We start from the raw sequence: 20,583 nt of genomic DNA, 5'->3' as shown, positions 1-20,583 counted from the left end.
CGTTCCCTATTCTAGAGAGAACCGAGGTTACGTTAGTAACCGAGACGTTTTGAGCAATACCTCAAAGGCATTTTCTATTGCTGCAGTGCTTCAGAGTAGAGCGGCTTTATGACAGCTGTTGCTGCCTATGAAGGATTCCCTGCATAATAATAGGGGAGTTCTGCATATGCTCTACATATCTGATCACATATTTCAAATATCCAAACTATTCAAAGTGCAAACCCTATAGCTGTAACATGAAATATGTGCATTGTTTTCTCTGTTACCAAATATCCCCACATTTTTGGGTCCCCATGAAGAAAACAGCTTATATTCATAGAGAATTATGTTTTTTGTGTGTGTTTTTATGTAAATGCAGAACATTTTCTGTGATAGGAAGGTTTAGGGTTAGGGGATAGAATATATAGTTTGTACAATATTAACATTATTATGTCTATGGAAAGTCTCCATAAAACATCCTAATTAAATGATTCACCACAATTGTCATGAAAAATTTGAGAACAATTGAAGATCGCCAATTTTTTAAATGTCAAATGCAATGATTCCTTTAATTTTAAAGTTTCTAAAGGAAAATGTGTCAAAAAATTGGAACTGAACTTATGACATGGCTCATTATTCATTTCAGATACATTTGATTCATTTTATGCTCATTCATGCAGGAAAAATAATCTGTCCATCTAAGATCAAACTCTGCCAAGAAAGATAATAGATTTCTTTGTACAACACAATTACATGATCTTGAGAACCAATAAATGTCATTGAAACTGCTAACAGAAAAAGCTTTTTGCTACTCGATTAACCTCCTACTGTAACTCAACTCGACTCCTGTCCTTTGTCAACAGTTTCTGCATCCTGAAGCCCGCAAATACCAAACAGAAACATCACAGGGGAGAAAGTTAATTTAATGGCTCAAGACTATTGTCCTGGAACAAATTGAACCAGGTTGTGGGTATAGAATGTGGGCCGACTTTCAAGTGAGGGAAAACACAAACATGGTTGTGCTTTTCAGACTAAGATTCAGAAGCTGTATTTGAAATCAAGCTGCACATTTTTATCAAGGAGGTGCAATAAAGCAATAATTTACACAGATTATGAGCCAAACTCTAAATAGCCTGCATGTGTCCCTGTGTTATTCAATGCTGTAGGCTGAGAGTTGTAGGCTAATCCACTGGGGTCGGTGCCAATGTTCTATGCAATTCAATGTTCAATGCAATTCTATGCAAAGTTAAATGTTCTATGCAAAAAAAAAAAGAAAAAAGAAAAAAAAGCTAACCACTTTTGTAAATGATATTCTAGTCCCTTTCAATTCTTAAAGCAAATGTCAGCACTGAGATGATTTTTTTTATTGCAAAGACAGTATACTTTAAGCTATGGCTCAGTAATCAGGGTACATATAGGCCTATATTGTGTTTTTGTGTAATGTAGTGTATTACATGTCTAAATCTAGCCTACCTTTTGAAATCAAAAAAGCCTTGAAGTTATTGTAGTCATCAGAGAGTAAGTAAGTATCCACTCAGAAGGCTCTTCTGGTGGCCGAATTATGAAGCACTCACTCCAACACATATACCTGCAGGGTTTAGGATGAAACAGTGCAGTGCTTTCATTCATAAAGGTCACTGCATTATAAGTTCTGATTCATTCATTCATTCAATTCACGAGCTTCAGTTACCACTATGATTCTTGATGCTTTAATGTTATGATATATAGGCTAAGCTATCTATTTGACCTTAGAATTTCTTCTCTGATTTCCTTTATTTATTTATAAGTTGATGAATAAATTAGAAGGGTCCAAAAGTCTGAGATCACATTGCAAATATGTTATTCAAAATCTATTTGAAACCTGGAAATAATCAGAAAGTTAATGGATTAAAACAAAATAAATGTAACATTGAAATAAATAAATGATAAAAAAAATATTTATATTTATTTACACTATTCTAGGTTTCTAATTCAATTAAGTGATAGTTTTTTTAAATAAAAAAATGGCAATTTTACCCTTTAAAGAAAAGAAAAGAAACATTCAAAAATGCCTATTTTTTATGACTGCACTGTTTTTGCCGTTGTGAGTGTCTGTGAGGTACATGTCAACAGAACGATACAACAGAGTGGATACAACCGACGTTTCCGCGTATCTGTTACCACGGAAACATTCTACCCAATCACAATAGCCAAGATTGACGTGCCAAATTTTCAACCAATCAAATAGACTTTTACTCTAGCGGCTAGCAGTTTGAAACAGGGCTTTTAACAGTAAAGTGGGCACTTGCAGATTGAAAACATTCATTGTGTTAACAGAGGAGCAAATACCCTTTAAAACTCTAGCTAAGAAGGTAATGATCGTAGAGTTTCATCTCTTTACCGCACCCGACATGATGCTTTGTAGATTTAGCCTAGGAACTCAGTAAGAGGCTAACACAGTGTTATGAAGCTTTAGCAGGAACTTAGGTTGCACTTTTGCTTTAGCAGCTAGCTCGGGGACTGATTGTTAAAATCTCTACCTGCGACTGTACAATATCTAATATAAGAACATTATAATTAACAAACATTGCTAAGTTAACTGTTTTCTTACTAAACTTCGTTGATATATCACTGCTGCTCAAATATACAAAAACGTTGCTACACACTTATGACTTATGTATCGTTATACAAGTAACTTACATGATTATTATTATTATTAGTGTTTTGTATGGCAAATATTAATTATTAGCTGATAGATTTAAATCGATTTTTTAACAATAATAACTTGGTAGAGTTAGACAGGTTAAGTAACTATAAAGTAAACAGGATTAGTCTCTTTAAGAGGAATCAGCTCTTTTGGTCAATTTGAAGTAAAATGAGTCATCTAAACATTGTCATATATCACAAGTCCTCGTTCATTCTGTATTTCAGATGTCATCAGATGAAGGGGAGCGCAATAGTCCAGATTTACCAAGAGATTCAGACAGAGGCAGCTCAGTTTCCTCTGTGCTTCAGGTGAGTTATTATATCCACCATTGCAAAAGTCACTAAGATAAGTTACTGATTTTCTGTCCTGTCCGTTTAAAGGACACTTTGGTGTTGTTCCTCTTCTTTCAAATTTTCAGGATGAATACGAAGAACTTCTTCGGTATGCTGTTGTGACTCCTAAATATGAACTGAGTCTCCCATCACAGCTCAACTTGAGTACAACTCAACTCTCTAGTTCACAGCATACTACTAAAAGAGACACACCAGCTCAACCTTCTGCAGGTAGACTCCTTATTGAATGGACTCCTTGCTAAAATGTAACGCATAGTTAGGAGGAGATAATAATGCTAGATCAGTCTAAATTGCAGACACTAATATTGTAACAAATTTTTTGGTTGAAAGGTTCATAAAGCAGTGATTCTCAGCCAGGGCCTCTAGGGTAGGGTTGTCCAAACCTGATCCTGGAGGGCCACTGCTTCAACACACCTGCCTGGACGTTTGTAGTATGCCTAATAAGATCTTGATTAGCTGTTCAGGTGTGTTTAATTGGGGTTGGAACTAAACTCTGCAGGACAGTGACCCTCCAGGAGCAGGACTGGACACCCCTGCACTAGGGGATCTCAGCACACTTCCAAAGTGGCCACAGGATAGCTTACAATCAGGGGTCTCCAAACTCGGTTCTGGAGGGCCACTGTTCTGCAGAGTTTAGCTCCAACCCCAATTAAACACACCTGAACCAGCTAATCAGTGTCTTACTTGGGCCTGCTTAAAATGATTTAAAATAAGACAAAACAAGGTTTATACAATCTACACAGCTAAAAATAATTTTACTTAATTTAATTTGCTTCATTAACAACAGCCATTTTTATTTTAAAACCAGGGTTCTCATGATCTTTGACAAACTGGATTTACTGAATGTGAGAATTGTTAGAGTGTGATTTCTAGAAATGGAAAAGTTGTGGATTTTTTTTAAAATGAAAAATATAATTTATATATCAAATGTAAATAAAGCTCTTAAAATATTTAGTTGGGTAGAAATTGCTATTTATAATAAAGCAAAAAAAAAAAAACTAGAAACGCCATGCAAGTTAATTGGTAATAACCAATGTAAACCATGAAGAACATTCAGTTATGGAATTATGGAGTTTAATTATTTTGAATATTTCGTCACTCCTAGTTTCTGTAAATAAAAAGCATTTTCTTTCGTAATATAAGTATCAGAAATATTTTGGGGGGCCTTCAAATATTGTCTTGGAGTCAAAAAGGTTGAGAAAAGTGTTGTTTTATTTCAGATAATGAAGGGCATCCAAACAACGGGGCTACACCAACTCCTCCATTAGAAGAATCCAGAGCGCCAAGTCGAACATCTGAGGGTAACATCATGAAGCCATTTAAAAAGGCCTTTCTTTCTTTCAATTGTGTCTCATTCAATCAGAATTTAGGGTGCTTTTACACTTGGTTCGATTGCCTGGTCCGAACCCGAGTTAGATTTCTCCCCCCTATCCCGCTGGATTGTGTTCACATAATATTATTTGGGTCTGAACCGTGATGCGTTTGTATCATCAAAGCAACTGCTGTTTACCAATGTTTCCTTAATGATGATGCAGGAGAAGGCGGAAAAATGTTTTTTTAACCTGTCGAGTTTTGTTTTCTAAGCATCAGCACATGACGCCATTTTTGTCTATCTACTGCAAATGTACTGCAAATGTTCTAAAGAAAGGCGAGCAGAAATGAGAGATCCATTCTCTCTGCTTGCAGTGTGTCAGTAATGCTTGTCAGGAAAGTACCCTTGAGAGTCTTAACTATCTGATATATAATATTGCTTTTACTTCAGGTGAGTGCATGGCAGCCAGGTCTGTCTCATCTGAGGAAAGATCAGACATATCAGGACAAAGCAGTGCTGATGCTCTGATCACCGTCATGACAGAGATGTTCATCTCAGATGAGAATCTGAACAGGATGGAGAACATTTTGGACACCTGGAGCACAAACCTTAAGGTCTGTCTTGCAATTGTATGTTTTGTACCATTTTGCTGCATACCGTAATACATTATAGGAACTGTTTCTTGGTCTGTGTGCAGAGTAATGTGTTGATGGAGCTGAGGAAGTGGAAACTGGCTTGTGTGGAGCAGCACAGACTGGAGCTTAAGAAGGAGAGGGAGAAACATGCAGCACATATGGCTGCTGTAAATGCTGAGATGGATGGTCTCAAAGACCTGATCAACACCTACCAGATCTCTAACCAGAGGAAAGATGAGGTGTGCACAGATATTGAGACTAAAGGCCCATTCACACCAAGGACGATAACTATAAAGGTTAAGATATAGTTCTAAATATAAAAGGATAACAAAGTCCACACCACTACAACAACCACCACGGCACAGAGAAATTATATTGTTGGAATCGCACTCAAAATAATTGTATCCAGCTGATGAACGATAACCTTGACAGCCAATCATAATACTTCCTGCTTTAAAGAGCTGGAGCATTTAAAGCGGCAGATGACAAAACTGCAGTATGCGCTTAGAATAAACACAACAACATCGTCCACTGGTGTGGACCAAGTGGCAACCTTCTGTGGAAAAGTGGAGACCTCCGTCTCTCTCTTGAATCCAAAACAGAAGTGACTTAAACTGCAATTCATCAACTGGCCAACATCAACTTTACAGCAGAAAAAAATATGTTTGCAGCCTGGTACAAAAAGTGATTTTGGTCTTTATAGCTAATTTTGCCCTTCATGACAACTGTGAGGGGGGTAAATTTTCCGTTTAAATTATATTAAGCTGTAAAGTTCAGCATAATTAAGGGCGTGGCCACTTGAGTGCCAGGTGGATTGCCGCTGCTGTCATACTAGCCGTTTGTCTGCTGTCTGTTAGCCGTCACGTCACCTCAGCTAATCCCGCCTCTTTGCCCATTTTCGTTTATCCGGGAGTGACGCGCTGCCAAGATGGCAACTGCTGGCTCCGCCCACTTTGGGCTTCAAAAACGTTCTTCAGAAACCTACGGGTGATGTCATGGACACTACGCCCATATTTGTTTTTATAGTCTATGGTGTGGACGCTAATATAGTTATTGTTATAGCTATCATTCTTGGTGTGAACATGCTTTAAGTCAGAGATGTTATTTATTGAAACTATGTGGCTGGTCCTGCAGTATTAAGCTAATAAACATTTCGAGATATTGGTATTGAATATAATAAGATACGGGTGCAAAATAGTTTAAATGGGAAATAGTACATGAAACAGCAACACAGAATTTGTCATTCTAAACACAGACACATGTGGCTCTGACTCACAATTTTCAACAGGCTGTGTAAGTCTCTGTTTTCCAGTCTGTCATCTCCTCCTTGGCCTTTGCCTTCTGCAGGTGATAGTGAATCTGAGCAGGGCGGCTGACAGGCAGAGGGAGAAGCTGGAGCTGATGAGGAGTTTTACCCAGTGGAGACTGCAGCAGTGTTCTGCCAGAGAGGAGGTGAGACGACCGGGGCAGCTCTGACTGACTGCACACACACAGGGCAGGTGTTTTTCAGACAATGCTGTTTACTCATGTCAGATTGAGAGTTAAGACAGGCTTGTGTTTTGTATTCATTTTCTCATTTCAAATTTGCAGACTATCTGCATTTAAAGGGACAGTTCACTCCAAAATAAAAAATTCTGTCAGCATTTACTCACCCTCATGTCGTTTCAAACCCATAAGTCTGGTTAATCTTCAAAACGCATGTTAAGATCATTTCAATGTCCCTCCATTGGATGTCCAGGTTACCAAAAATTACAAGATCCAAGGCATCCTAAAATGAATCTGTATGAATTGAGTGGTTTAATCCAAGTCTTGTTATATGATTAGGTTTAGGTCTCGGTGGTCTGAATCAACATGAGGGTGAGTAAATTATGACAGAATTTGTTCATTTTGGGTGAACTGTCCCTTTAAAGATGTACTGAAGCCAAAACAACAGCAGTGACGTTCGGCATGAATGCAGCATCACCCTTATTTTTTGCCTATTGTTTTATTTTGCTTTTTAATTTATTGCCTAAGAAAAAATGTGTTTCACAAAAATATTAGGCAGCACAACTGTTTGATAATAATAAGAAATGCTTCTTGAGCGCCAAATCAGCATATTAAAATGATTTCTGAAGGATCATGTGACAGTAATGATGCTGAAAATTCAGCATTGCCTTCACAGGAATAAATTACAATTTCAGATATATTTAAATACAACAGTTCTTTTAATTTGTAATACTATTTCACAACATTACTATGTATTTTTACTTTATTTTTTGATCAAACTAATACAGCCTTGGTGAACGTAAGACTTCTTTCAAAAACAAGCCTTACTGAAATATTCTGAATCTGATCAAATGCATTTCTCTGTGTTTTAGGCACAGGGGAGCAGACTGGCCGAGCAGCACTATCATTTGCAGCTCAAGAGGAAGGTTTGGGCAGGCTGGCACTCGCTCATCCAGAACAGGTGGCGGGAGCGTGTGGAGAGAGCTTGTTGTGCCAGAGCAGAGGACGTCTGCATGCAGCTCTCTACAGACTATGAGGCCAAGATGGCACAGGTGAGTGAAACCCACACTCAAATTTTAGTGAAAGTGCTTTCATTTGTTAGTGATTCCATGTTTAATAAGTTACTGGATGTGGACATGATATGAAAGTTTAATATTGTGTTTGTCAGCATGTAGAGGAGCTCCAGAAAGCTCAAGCTGAGATCCATAGGCTGCACACGGAGCGAGAGCGATACGAGGACTCTATGAAGAAAGCTTTTATGCGTGGGGTCTGTGCGCTCAACATCGAGGCCCTTAGTATGTTTAACACTGGAGAAGCGGGTAGACTGGACCGTGGTAAGACAATAGAGAGATTCAGCTCAATTAAAGTGGGAATGATTACATTTATGAAGGCATGATGTAGCAGTTTAAGATGATTGATTGTTACATACCGTATATACCCGACTATAAGACGACCCTGAATATAAGACGACCCCCCCATTTTCCAGACTTATTTTTGGGACAAAAAGAGATTTTTGTGGAAAAAATCTGGTTTTCAACAGAAAATAATTTTATTTGAAAATTGCTGTGATAATTCATTCTCTCTCTTCCAGCACGCGCGCGCACCTTTCTCTCTCTCTCTCGCTCTGCGTCTCGCGCGCGCACCTCTCTCTCTCTCGCTCTGCGTCTCGCGCGCGCACCTCTCTCTCTCTCTCTCTCTCTCTCGCTCGGCGTCTCGCGCGCGCACCTCTCCCTCACTCTCTCTGCGTTTTAATTCAGTTAACGGCTCGATTATCAGGATTTTTGTGCAGATTAACATCTTGGAAGGGAGAGCTGGTTTTGTCTTAATGGGTCGCATTTCAGTCACTATTTCATATTAATTCCGTTGTTCTTTCTCCCTTTCCCCCCGTGATTTTGTCTATATCGCGAATATAAGACGACCCCCCCCATTTTTCAGCCTATTTTTAGGACAAAAACCTCGTCTTATAATCGGGTATATACGGTAATTGAAGTGTAAGTTATGACGGATACTCCACTATACAAAAAAAACTTTTGAATGTAAAAAAAATCCTCCTATTTTGATAAAAGGTAATTTCTAAATAATTGAATACACTCTAATTATACACTATATAATGTTACATGAAAACTAAATCCGATTGATTTCAGTAGCGGTTTTCTAGCCTCTGGCTTTATTAATCAAAAGTTTAATATTCCTGCTTCATAATCAACCTGTTTCCCTTCAGTTGTCCCACCTGTAGCTCATATATTATTGAATGAAATATGCAGAAATTAAGTGTATAATTTTTTGTTTAATTGTTAAAATACTTTGTCATAATCCAGAGTGTACAGATACAGTGAGGAAAATAAGTATTTGAACACTCTGCTATTTTGCAAGTTCTCCCACTTGGAAATCATGGAGGGGTCTGAAATTGTCATCGTAGGTGCATGTCCACTGTGAGAGACATAATCTAAAAAAAAAAAAATCCAGAAATCACAATGTATGATATTTTTAACTATTTATTTGTATGATACAGCTGCAAATAAGTATTTGAACACCTGTCTATCAGCTAGAATTCTGACCCTCAAAGACCTGTTAGTCTGCCTTTAAAATGTCCACCTCCACTCCATTTATTATCCTAAATTAGATGCACCTGTTTGAGGTCGTTAGCTGCATAAAGACACCTGTCCACCCCATACAATCAGTAAGAATCCAACTACTAACATGGCCAAGACCAAAGAGCTGTCCAAAGACACTAGAGACAAAATTGTACACCTCCACAAGGCTGGAAAGGGCTACGGGGAAATTGCCAAGCAGCTTGGTGAAAAAAGGTCCACTGTTGGAGCAATCATTAGAAAATAAAAGAAGCTAAACATGACTGTCAATCTCCCTCGGACTGGGGCTCCATGCAAGATCTCACCTCGTGGGGTCTCAATGATCCTAAGAAAGGTGAGAAATCAGCCCAGAACTACACGGGAGGAGCTGGTCAATGACCTGAAAAGAGCTGGGACCACCGTTTCCAAGGTTACTGTTGGTAATACACTAAGATGTCATGGTTTGAAATCATGCATGGCACGGAAGGTTCCCCTGCTTAAACCAGCACATGTCAAGGCCCGTCTTAAGTTTGCCAATGACCATTTGGATGATCCAGAGGAGTCATGGGAGAAAGTCATGTGGTCAGATGAGACCAAAATAGAACTTTTTGGTCATAATTCCACTAAACGTGTTTGGAGGAAGAAGAATGATGAGTACCATCCCAAGAACACCATCCCTACTGTGAAGCATGGGGGTGGTAGCATCATGCTTTGGGGGTGTTTTTCTGCACATGGGACAGGGCGACTGCACTGTATTAAGGAGAGGATGACCGGGGCCATGTATTGCGAGATTTTGGGGAACAACCTCCTTCCCTCAGTTAGAGCATTGAAGATGGGTCGAGGCTGGGTCTTCCAACATGACAATGACCCGAAGCACACAGCCAGGATAACCAAGGAGTGGCTCTGTAAGAAGCATATCAAGGTTCTGGCGTGGCCTAGCCAGTCTCCAGACCTAAACCCAATAGAGAATCTTTGGAGGGAGCTCAAACTCCATGTTTTTCAGCGACAGCCCAGAAAAATGACTGGTCTAGAGAAGATCTGTGTGGAGGAGTGGGCCAAAATCCCTCCTGCAGTGTGTGCAAACCTGGTGAAAAACTACAGGAAATGTTTGACCTCTGTAATTGCAAACAAAGGCTACTGTACCAAATATTAACATTGATTTTCTCAGGTGTTCAAATACTTATTTGCAGCTGTATCACACAAATAAATCGTTAAAAAATCATACATTGTGATTTCTGGATTTTTTTTTTTTAGATTATGTCTCTCACAGTGGACATGCACCTACGATGACAATTTCAGACCCCTCCATGATTTCTAAGTGGGAGAACTTGCAAAATAGCAGGGTGTTCAAATACTTATTTTCCTCACTGTAGCTATAAGCCAGCCATTCATAGGTTGAGTTTGGGGTGTGCAGAAGGGTAGTGTTTTGGAAGCTGATTGTAAAAAACAAACAAAAAAGTCATGTTTTCTGCAATACCAATTAGTGTCGCAGTTGGCGCCGAAATGACACACTTCACTTGTAAATTGCCTTGTAGATATGGCAAGTTAACATATGTGATGTTAACACAAAAACAATGGACCCTTTTGTGCCTATGAAATTTCACTGTGACCACACCCTTATTGTTCAAATTTTAGACAGAATTTTGATATTAAAAGAATGAAATCACATCTGAAAGAATAATTGAAATTAAAATAGGGCTGTAAATGTCTCAAAGATCAAACCTTAAGCAGATTAATCAGTCCAGCCTTTATTTTTGTGTGTGTAGATGTTCCACCTCCAGGGGACGAGCCAAGCAGCAGCTCAATGGCTAATCACCCTCCACGTACTGTCTCGTCTGCACGGCTCAGTCCAACTGTCATGGAGAGTCCAATACAGCCGGGCCCCTCCCACAGCAATGCAGATGATGTAGAGGCGGTAAGACATGCAACAAACACTTGTTGAATCTTGTGGACAAGATTCTAAACGATTCCTTGAAACCAGCAGTCATATTTATTGTACAATGCTTTCATATTGAAATGCATTTGTGTGAGATGCTCTTCATTTCAACATTATGCTTGGAGCATCAGTCCGAAAATATTTAGTTTTTTTCCCCTCAGTGTTTTTATGACATTTGCCGTTTACTCAGACTAATGTCAGCCTATAAATTGAAACTTTGCATGGCCAATATTACTGTTGATGTTTATGTATAGATAAATGATTGACTTTTAAAGTCATTCTGAAATTACTTGACTTTTTTATAGAATATTGTAGTATTTATTATAAATGATCTATCTATGTACATCATTATTTTAAAAAATCTATGTGCCCTCGTAATCTTTAATCTATTCTCTGATGACGTGTTTACTGATGGTAGGACTGGTGGAACTGTCACTCACAGGAGATCACAATAATAGTAAACCACAACTATCCAATCAGTTCCCAATGGACAAAATCAAGTCCCGCCCTACACTTTTCTTGTTCAAGATGCCGTTTCACTCAGGATATGTCGCAATAGGGAAGAAAAGACTATCGGAACTTCTGTTTCATTACGACTTCAAGGACGTATTGAATTAATTAATATTGATTAATTTGTATTGCGTTTTTTTTTTTTTTTTTTTTCATAACTTTTACATGACAATTTAATCTTTGTAAATTATTATGTATTTATTGCTCTCTTACAGGAACCTTTTCTCTCTCAGCCTTGCTCAATCACAGGCCCAAGAGTAGAAACCCTTCTCTCCACCACAGTGGTAAACTCTACCGTTCCACCAGGGGGCAGTGCAGGCTCCTTCAGACAGGTACCATCACTGCAAGTATATTTCGGAATATTTTATATCAACCTGCTGAACCTGTTTCTAAGCTGCTTTTCAAAATGCTTGTGATAACATTTATACATGTGTATTGTGTGTATGTTCTGAAAACTACTTGCTTCTAAAATGTTCTCTTATTTAGGTGAACGCACGGATAGTAACAGCTGGCAAGCAGAAAGCCTCTAAGACAGTAACTGCTCGTTTGACAGGACGGGCAGAGCATAACCGGACGGGCCGCCCCCCTACAGCCCTGCATGTCATGGGTGTGGCTCCTCCCATGAGCTCAGTTGTAGTAGAAAGACACCACCCTGTCACTCAGGTATAAAGGAACATCCCTACAAATGTCTAAGTACAGGTGATGATATCAGATCATTAAACACAGTAGTGCTCATTCCATTTCCCTCTTTCCCCCCCATATACAGCTCACCGTTGGTCAGGCAACAGCAGCTAAGTTTCCTCGTGCCGCTCTTCAGAGTCAGACTGTCTCCAGCAGCAAGAGCTCCTCCAGCCAGCCTAGAGGCCCCTCCTCCTCCTCCTCCTTTCACATCCACTCCATCAAAGTTGTGGACTAACACACACTCTCTCTCTCACACTCACACTCACACACACACTCACTTGCTCATTTATGTGTCAGGTCTGGATACTGTAATTCAAAGTATTTAATTTGTCAGGTTTTGAGGCTTTAAATTAGGTTAATACATTTTTAGTACAAAATTGTATTTATTTTTTATCATTACATGGTGGAAATGAAGTAAGATGTTTATATACTAAATTTGCCAAATGAACACTTTTAATTGAAGAAACATTATTTATTACGTGATATGGTTTCTTTTATTTAATAAAAATTGTTTGTATAAGTGTCACCTTTTACTTTATAATGTTTTACAAAGCCATAATCAAAATCCGTAACAGTTTCCTGATTGTTTTAGATCAGTTAGCTTCTGTATTAGTTTGCACTGTATCTTAATTCACAGGTTTTATTAAAGTTAGCTGCTGGATCTCCATGTGTCTCAATTAGGAAATAAAGCACAATTTTTAGTCCATAGCATCTTTTATTTCTCTGTAGGAACTTGGATTCATGAAACTGTGCATTTCCTTGTATCAGCGTTTGTTCCCTCCATTCTTATTTTTTCTGGGGATGAGACAAAAATGTATGTAATGAGATTTCACTCTTTCCTTTCTGCTATTTTTAATGTAAGGGACATTATAAAGGACTGTAAAACTCACTCTAATAAATGTACCATTTAAAAGATGTCGCAAATACTATACAGTTTATTATTGATGCGTCCTTCAAGACATTGAAAACAAAGATAACAGCATACTGTAAAGATTAGTAAAAACATCCTACCAGCAATCTTTGTAATCCCAACAGAAAGCAGCCCCTCATACAGGCCTTTGGCTGGGTTGCTCCCTTCTATCAAGTTTCTATGAAGCCAAATCAGAAGCATCCTGTTCCCATGCTCTTGGAAACTGTTAGGACCTAGATACAACAAAGAGGGAGTCTCTGATTCAGGTCTATCTGTAGTTTAATACATTTGAGATTACCTTTCTTCCAATGGAATTTAGATTATTATTATTTTTTTTTTATATATATACAATTTACAGACTGAACAAATCAAACAAAAGTAATTGAAATTGAAAAGTGGTTTTCCCCAAAATCAACTGAAAATGCAACTTTTAATGACTTCTGCAGTCTCAAAATGATTCAACCCCCTGAATAGAATCCCTCACAACAGCGAAAATCTGCAGAACAGGTGTTGTCTCAAGTACACCTGGTGCAACTAATGAAGCCCTTGATTAGTTGCATCAGCAGATTTGTGTGTGTTGTGAGGGATTCTATTCACAGGGTTGAATAATTTTGAGACTGCATTATATTTAATATCTGAATGGGCTAGGTTTATTAACTGTCACGTTTGACTGCATGTTAGAAATATGGCCCAAAAAGCTAAGAGAAGATCTTCGCCCTACACAAACAAGGAAGTCTAGTCCCAGACTAAAATGCATGTTTGAGCCGTTTTAACTGAAAGCAACTTGCACGGGCATATGTGAAAACATGTCAGTGCCATTGTTTTGTCTCTAGATGCACACCAGTAATGTTGCTTTCCTTCTTCTAGGGGACATTTATAAAAGCTACTTAAATGCCCTAATTAAGCTAAAGCGTAATCCTGGCTTAATCTAGGCCCTGTCTGGAGCCGAGCCATAAAGTATATATATATATATTATTTAGTATTTAATTATTGCAGGTTTGCATAATATTCTGAGTTTGCATTACACTGTTTTTATTCATTTTTAGGAATACTGAATCTGTTTTTGTGCAAGTGTGATGAGTAAATGCATGTCCAGTGTTCTAGAACTACAATAACCTAATAATAACCAAATACAACGCCTCTGCAACTTACTACCAATTTCTCTCATCATGGGGCAAGAGAGGTGTTAGTCAATAAATGTGAAAACAGTAATTTGCATTACTTATTTGAAAAAGTAAAAAGTAATGCATTACTTGTTACTTGAAAAAAGGAATCTGATTACTTAACCCCCAACACTGGTGGTAGTGTACATTTTAGAGTAATATTATTAGTTTCATCCATCAGTTATTGGTCTAAGATTGTCTGTTGGTGCTGCTGAACTCCCTGTTAGGGGTTTATTTTGAGGTTCTTCTGAACATAAAGATAAGATTATATAGAAGATCTGATGGTAAAGCATCTCGCTCTGACCTGTCCACTGCTCCTCGATGGCAGCCACCTGATCCTCTGTGAACTCCCAGAATTCTGCCAACTTCTTCCAGTCGTTGCGCTTGAGGTGTTTGTATGCGAGCTCCCATATTATATCACGCAGCGGATTCGTGTCAGGGGAGTGATCTAATTTAAACGTCAATGGTGATTCGCTGTGAAGGCTCTCAATAGCATCTGTATTATTCTGAAAGGGTAATCAAATAACATCAAGCTCTGAGAAAGGCCAGATTCGCCAGGTGCTGAAATTAGCACAGATACACAGCACATTGAATATTATTAGTCCATGTTCGCTGTTAAGATGATCATTTTTGACATATGCAATCCTTGTGCTAATGAATGCGCTGTGGTGACCTTTCTGAATGGAATTATACATGCTTTAAAATTGCATTACACTTCCGGCACTGGGTTTAATAGAGAGTGGCTATAGAGAGAGGTTATAGCAGCACGTTACATTTGGTGGGAGGAAAATGTTCTTCCCACTCTTTTACAACACACAATACCATTTATTTCATGGTTTGCTTTGACCAAATTGGAAATCTGAATACCCACCATTAGATAATTACACTTCCATCTGAAATATCTCTCAGCTTTGATGATCATGTCCACAATTATAACCATATTCCCCCTTGCCGCCACTCCAAGAACTGTTTTATTTTGCTGTAAAGGAAAATAATACGTTAAAAACAAACTTCTCTACAACATTTTTAAACCTTTATCAGGCACTGTAATATGTCAGACACGGTCTGTCACCCTGTCCCGAATCTCCAGATCCACTTCGGCTTTCAGAATCATCTCGACCACATCCACCTTCCCCATCTCAGCAGCGATATGGAGTGCAGTTTGTCCCATCTGAGTGTGTTGAATGAATAAAAAAAATACTGAAACACATGAATGCAATGACAAATATCATTTCATAAATGATGGATGAAAGTAGGTGAGTAGACGCACATGATCTGTTATGTTTGGATCACAGCCAGCCTCAAGTAGGGTGTGGATTACAGGAATATGACAGTTCTTCACTGCTAGATGGAATGGAGTATGCATATGCTGAAACAATCAATCAATCAATCAATCAATCAGTCTTGATTAATCTAGTATTTATTCCTATGAATTATACTATCTTGTCATGAAGGAAATATAAGGTGCATGTTAAAATGCCCAGTATTATGTGTGTTATATGTGTGTGTATGTGTGTATATATATATATATATACATATATATATACATATATACATATATATACATATATACATATATATACATATATACATATATATACATATATATATATATATATATACATATATATATACATATATATATATATATATACATATATATATATATACATATATATACATACATACATACATGCACACACTGTGCTAATATTATTTATTGAAGTAGTTAACAAAAGAAATTACAATTAATTTACAGCATTCATTATTCTTTGTTAATGTTCATACACATTTTAAACATTTCAAGTTAAACATCAGTTAGTGTTTTAGAAATGAACATTCACTGGTGTTCAAGAAACATTTTTTATTATTATCATCAATGCTGAAAACAGTTGTGCTGGTGGTACATTTTTTGTTACATTATAAAATGTCTATCACTTTTGATAAATCTTTGCTGAAAACTTTTAGTAATTTCTTCCTGACCCCAATTTTTTTTAACAATAGCGTACATTAAAGCTATCTGAAGTAAATCTTTATTTTACTAAAATATACTGATCAGTTACTGAAAGCAGATCTCTTCAACTAGATACTTTAATGACAATGTTTATTGCACATTTGAAAGATTCTCATGTAGAGATTAGTGTGAGATACAGAGATTAATGTGAATAGCATCAAAAATTTCAGGCAGCAGAAAAAAAAAAGTGAAATGATATTTCTCACCTGGTCCTGGGTGTTTATTTGGGCTCCACTATTCAGGAGGAGTTTTACAATTGAAAAGTGTCCCCTCTCACAGACGGGATGCAGAGGGCCGCTTCTGCTCTGAAAATCATCACAGGTAACCATAATCTAAGAAACAATGCTGAATATGTTCTATATTTCATGGTTAAATTCATTCATTCTCAAATAGTCTGAGTCTGTCATTATTATCCAGTAGTAGCTCAAAAGGAGTGTTAAAAATCATCCCCTCAGTACATACTAAGGTAAAGATGTTTGGGTCACATTGTGCCTCCAGCAGGGCTTGTACACAGTCCTCATGAGCTCCATCTGCAGCCAGATACAGAGCGGTCTGCCCCGCCTACACACACATAGCAAATGAATCAAATCAATGTGTGTCTCACTCTCATGATACCTGTGTGATTCTGGAACAAGTGTTGATAATGTCTAAAAAGACAGATTATTACCTGGTTGACCTCATTGTGAATGTCAAAGTTGTCTAGAAGTAGCTGCAGTGTTTCATGTTGACCGTGCTTTGCTGCCAGATGCAGAGGTGTGTCTCCAACCTGTCAACCAGAAAGGAAAAGTCATGTCCTCCTATAATAATAATAAAAAAAAAAAATACATACAGGTTTTTACAGTGTACTTATATTTTAAAAATCCCTGCATGGAATTACAGCTTTAATTAATTTCTGTAATTACATCTAAAATTACACCGTTGACCCTTCCCTACAAACCTGTCCCAAACAGCAGCATCTTAATAGCAGCAAAAGTGCTTTGCAATAATGCATAAACACAGTAAGTACATTGCACCTAACAATTTTTTTTGTAAATAAATAGTAGTTAAAGACACCTTATATAAAGTGTGACCAAAAATGATTACAGCTACAACATGCACTTTTTTTGTATTAAACAAACCATCTATAAATTAAAGGATTCAATAAATGAACCTTATTTTCCTCCATGGTGGCCATGTTGTAAGGTTCCCCCATCAGCAACTGTAGCATGCGAACACAGCCGTGTGCTGCGGCCAGGGCAAAGGGTCTGTTACCATACTGACAGAAGAACAACACACTTTATCTTTGTGTGTATTGAAGGTCTCTTATAGGAACATTATCTTTATATTATCTAACTTTTTTTATTCTGATTATCGTTGTTTTTAATATAAGATGAGCTGCTGTTTCCTTACTTGTTCTTCTTTGTCAAGTTCTCCCATTTGCAGGTCATCAACAATGTACTCAACAATATCAGTGTGATTGTTCATGGCAGCGCAGTGCATCATGTTCAGGCCCTCCTGAACACACAATGATTTACATTAAGCTTTAAAATGTCCTAAATGTTTACCTTTATGAGTAAGCTGTATGAGATGCCATACAATTGCAATGACACATGTTGTCTCTCACTTTTTATGACATTTGCAATGTACACAATTACAATGGAAAACAAATATGGTTTAAAACACTTAAATCTTGCTGAGTAGAGAACATTAGAGAACAAAAAAGGTAAACATTTAAAAGTGAAATTAATATGAATTTATTGAATAAATCAATTGTTAAATCAATTTATGTTCATTCACATAAATCTAATAGTTTTAATGCCAGTTGTGTTACAGCAATATAAAGCCATAAGTTATTTTTTTAGATTAAAGGTCAAGGGGGGTCATGAGTTTCTGATAAATTATTTTGAGAAAATCTAAAATAATTTAAATAAAAATAATTTAAATGACCAAGATCAAAATATGTAAATGTTGTGTTATTGGTGTTGATTATGTAAAGAATAATTGACAAAGGGTCATTGAATAATTAACACCTGAGGTGTGCATTTTTCTCTCTAATAATTCAAAGGTCCATCCTCAATTATTCATTATATATATATATATATATAGTATATAATGTAACTGAAATAATCAATGAAATGAATCACTCTGTGCAGTAAGCGAACACCTCACCGTATTTTCAACGCTTTGGTCAGCTCCACTTTGAACAAGTAACTTGAGGATTTCCAAACTCCCAAACCATGCTGCTAAGTGAACAGCAGTCAGTCCATGCTGCAGAAACACAGTATGAGTACCATATTGATCTTAAGGTTAACAGGGTAAATCATTAATGCTTGGGCAAACATACCTTATCTTGTAAATCTAGTTTGGCTCTCCTTCGAAGGAGCATATCAACAACTTCCACATTTCTGAAGGCCACGGCATAATGAAGAGCAGTTCGACCGTGCTAACAGGAGACACAAGATTCACAAGAACCGCTCCGAGATGGTGAACAAACATATCTGTATTTGCTACAACAAAAAAATTGCACACCTGTGTAAGTTAGATGTTTATTGACATACCACATTCTTGGCATTGACATTAACGCCTCTCACTAGAAGTTTCATGCCCTCCACGTCGTTTCTCTTTGCTGCTTCTATGAAGTCTTTCTCAACCTCCAGCACTGTATGGGTCAAATCATCATTTCAATAGCACTGACAAGTACTTTATAAAAAGTATTGTGGCGGCACCATGGTAGAGTGATGTAGGCTATTAGATGGCATGATTATCATATTCATATTGGTTCAACATTTACGTAGTATTTACACTGGAGTACAATGGTAGCCTATTACATGGTATTTTTTTGTAGACTACAGGAAAAACAAGTAAACTATTAAAGTACTATTCTATTTGGTGTACACAGAGATGTATAAATATCACTGAGTACAGTTTGTGTTTTGGGCGTTCACTTTAAGGATAGCTGGAAGACATGATGTCAAGTGATAGACGAACACGACAGGCACATTTGTGTGATAGGCTAGGCTACTGTGTACTGAAATTCTAAACTGATTCCAACATTTAGGAACATTTCAGGTTCAGTACAAGTGAAGCTCAATCGACAGAATTTGAGGCTTTAATATTCAATACAATAAAATAAAAAAATTCTTTAAAGCGGCAGTATGTGACTTTTTGTGTTCAAATTTTAAAACAAATTATACAATTATACAGCAAATACATCATGAATTCATTTTCTAAACTGTGTTTTTGTCTTAACCTGAGTCACTACGGTACAGTACACCTATAATAAATGTTTATATTCTGACTATTTTAGACTGGTTCTGGTCGTCACCACTGTGGAGTAGCCCAGTACGTGCGTGACTCGTCATAGACATAAACAGAGAGAAGCAGCTCCGGCTAATGTTCTTCCGCAAGACGCGTGCAGTTCTGTTTATTAACCGCTAGAGCGGCAAAAAAAAAGAAAAAAGGAGGTGAACAATGCCAATTTTTGGAGTATATAAAAGCAAAAAATGTGAAGGTTACATTTTACAAAAGAACTTAAAATTCTGCTGTTAAAATTTTGTAAACTGTTTAAATCATTATTTTAAAAGTAGTTTAGACTTGGGTTGTCAAGACAAGACAGTTGTAAAATTTTATGTAACTACACAGAAAAGGTTGATTTCTTTCCACACTAAATTCATAACACATACTGTTAATGTCTTGTTGTTATAGTATTGAAACGAGCAATTTAACGTTCACAGATTTGCCCAATTATAAATCGTTCACTGTAACCCAGATTTTATTCATTCAAATTATGGTAATCAACATTATGCCACAAATGCTGTGGATTTTCTTTAACTTGTACTAAAGCCAGAAAATTCCTTGAAGTAAAAAAATCAAACAAACCTAAAGTCTTATGATTTTACATGTACCTCAAAATTTAGAAAATATAGGCTGTTCAGATTAAATACAAAATTGTTTCTCAATTTTCGTGATAATTATTAACATGTAAATAGGACAATTTTATCAGCTAATAGTACAGAGGAATCATCATAAGTATAAAACAGAAGAAATATCATTAGGACATTCAAGCAGGATGGTCTATACTCACACATCTCCTTGCTATCATAACCACCATCTTCACCAATGTCCTTTGGCAAAATAAAGTCACTGAAACCTTTGACGTGGTCTGATTTTAACCATGTTTTGGGATTAAGGTTCTCCTTCTTCCAAACAGGCTGCTTCAGTATGTAGTCTTTTAGGGCTTGAGCTCTCCTCTCCATAGTATCGTACTGGTTGCACAAGCTCTTTGCTTCAAAGACTTGTGTTCTGTAAAATACATCAGCTGGATGGTTTTGTTTGCACTGAGAGCTCACGCCCAAAGACATGCGCTCTCA

The 20,583-nt window shown here is 37.2% G+C and overlaps 2 protein-coding genes across 3 annotated transcripts; one reads left to right on the top strand and one right to left on the bottom strand.

Annotated features, from left to right (window-relative positions):
* The first annotated feature begins 2,205 nt into the window (after positions 1–2,205).
* Positions 2,206–13,073, top strand: poc5 (POC5 centriolar protein homolog (Chlamydomonas)). 2 transcript variants are annotated; one of them, XM_084113570.1, is made up of 13 exons: positions 2,206–2,330; positions 2,890–2,973; positions 3,084–3,228; positions 4,239–4,319; positions 4,781–4,944; positions 5,028–5,204; positions 6,313–6,417; positions 7,323–7,502; positions 7,619–7,784; positions 10,787–10,935; positions 11,682–11,798; positions 11,953–12,129; positions 12,233–13,073. In XM_084113570.1, exons 2-13 carry the CDS (start codon positions 2,890–2,892, stop codon positions 12,380–12,382), a joined length of 1,695 nt encoding a protein of 564 aa, XP_083969696.1. In that variant the 5' UTR covers positions 2,206–2,330; the 3' UTR covers positions 12,383–13,073. The 2 variants fall into 2 exon arrangements, with proteins under 2 accessions (XP_083969696.1, XP_083969697.1); XM_084113571.1 differs by having other exon boundaries at positions 2,213–2,330; positions 11,700–11,798.
* Positions 12,803–20,540, bottom strand: ankdd1b (ankyrin repeat and death domain containing 1B). Its single transcript, XM_084113572.1, has 15 exons — positions 20,298–20,540; positions 18,772–18,872; positions 18,558–18,656; positions 18,383–18,481; positions 17,624–17,728; positions 17,385–17,489; positions 16,902–17,000; positions 16,697–16,795; positions 16,441–16,539; positions 15,491–15,589; positions 15,293–15,391; positions 15,092–15,199; positions 14,525–14,726; positions 13,159–13,290; positions 12,803–12,942 (listed from the first exon to the last, which is right to left on the bottom strand). Exons 1-15 carry the CDS (start codon positions 20,467–20,469, stop codon positions 12,887–12,889), a joined length of 1,674 nt encoding a protein of 557 aa, XP_083969698.1. The 5' UTR covers positions 20,470–20,540; the 3' UTR covers positions 12,803–12,886.
* Between the last annotated feature and the right edge of the window lie 43 nt (positions 20,541–20,583).

Source organism: Abramis brama (genome assembly GCF_963993115.1).
Source record: "Abramis brama genome assembly, chromosome: 5".
NCBI lineage: Eukaryota > Metazoa > Chordata > Actinopteri > Cypriniformes > Leuciscidae > Abramis > Abramis brama.
Note: the sequence above shows the minus strand (reverse complement) of the source record. Positions and strands in the feature narration are given on the sequence as shown.

Bases quoted from the DNA above. Each gene is read 5' to 3' on its own strand.
- poc5 (XM_084113570.1), top strand. From the start codon at position 2,890: ATGTCATCAGATGAAGGGGAGCGCAATAGTCCAGATTTACCAAGAGAT. The intron at 2,974-3,083 runs GTGAGTTATTAT...TCAAATTTTCAG, and splicing joins CAGTTTCCTCTGTGCTTCAG to GATGAATACGAAGAACTTCT. The intron at 4,945-5,027 runs GTCTGTCTTGCA...GTCTGTGTGCAG, and splicing joins CCTGGAGCACAAACCTTAAG to AGTAATGTGTTGATGGAGCT.
- ankdd1b (XM_084113572.1), bottom strand. From the start codon at position 20,469: ATGGAGAGGAGAGCTCAAGCCCTAAAAGACTACATACTGAAGCAGCCT. The intron at 17,490-17,623 runs GTAAGGAAACAG...TTCTTCTGTCAG, and splicing joins AACTTGACAAAGAAGAACAA to TATGGTAACAGACCCTTTGC. The intron at 16,540-16,696 runs GTATGTACTGAG...GATGATTTTCAG, and splicing joins ACCCAAACATCTTTACCTTA to AGCAGAAGCGGCCCTCTGCA.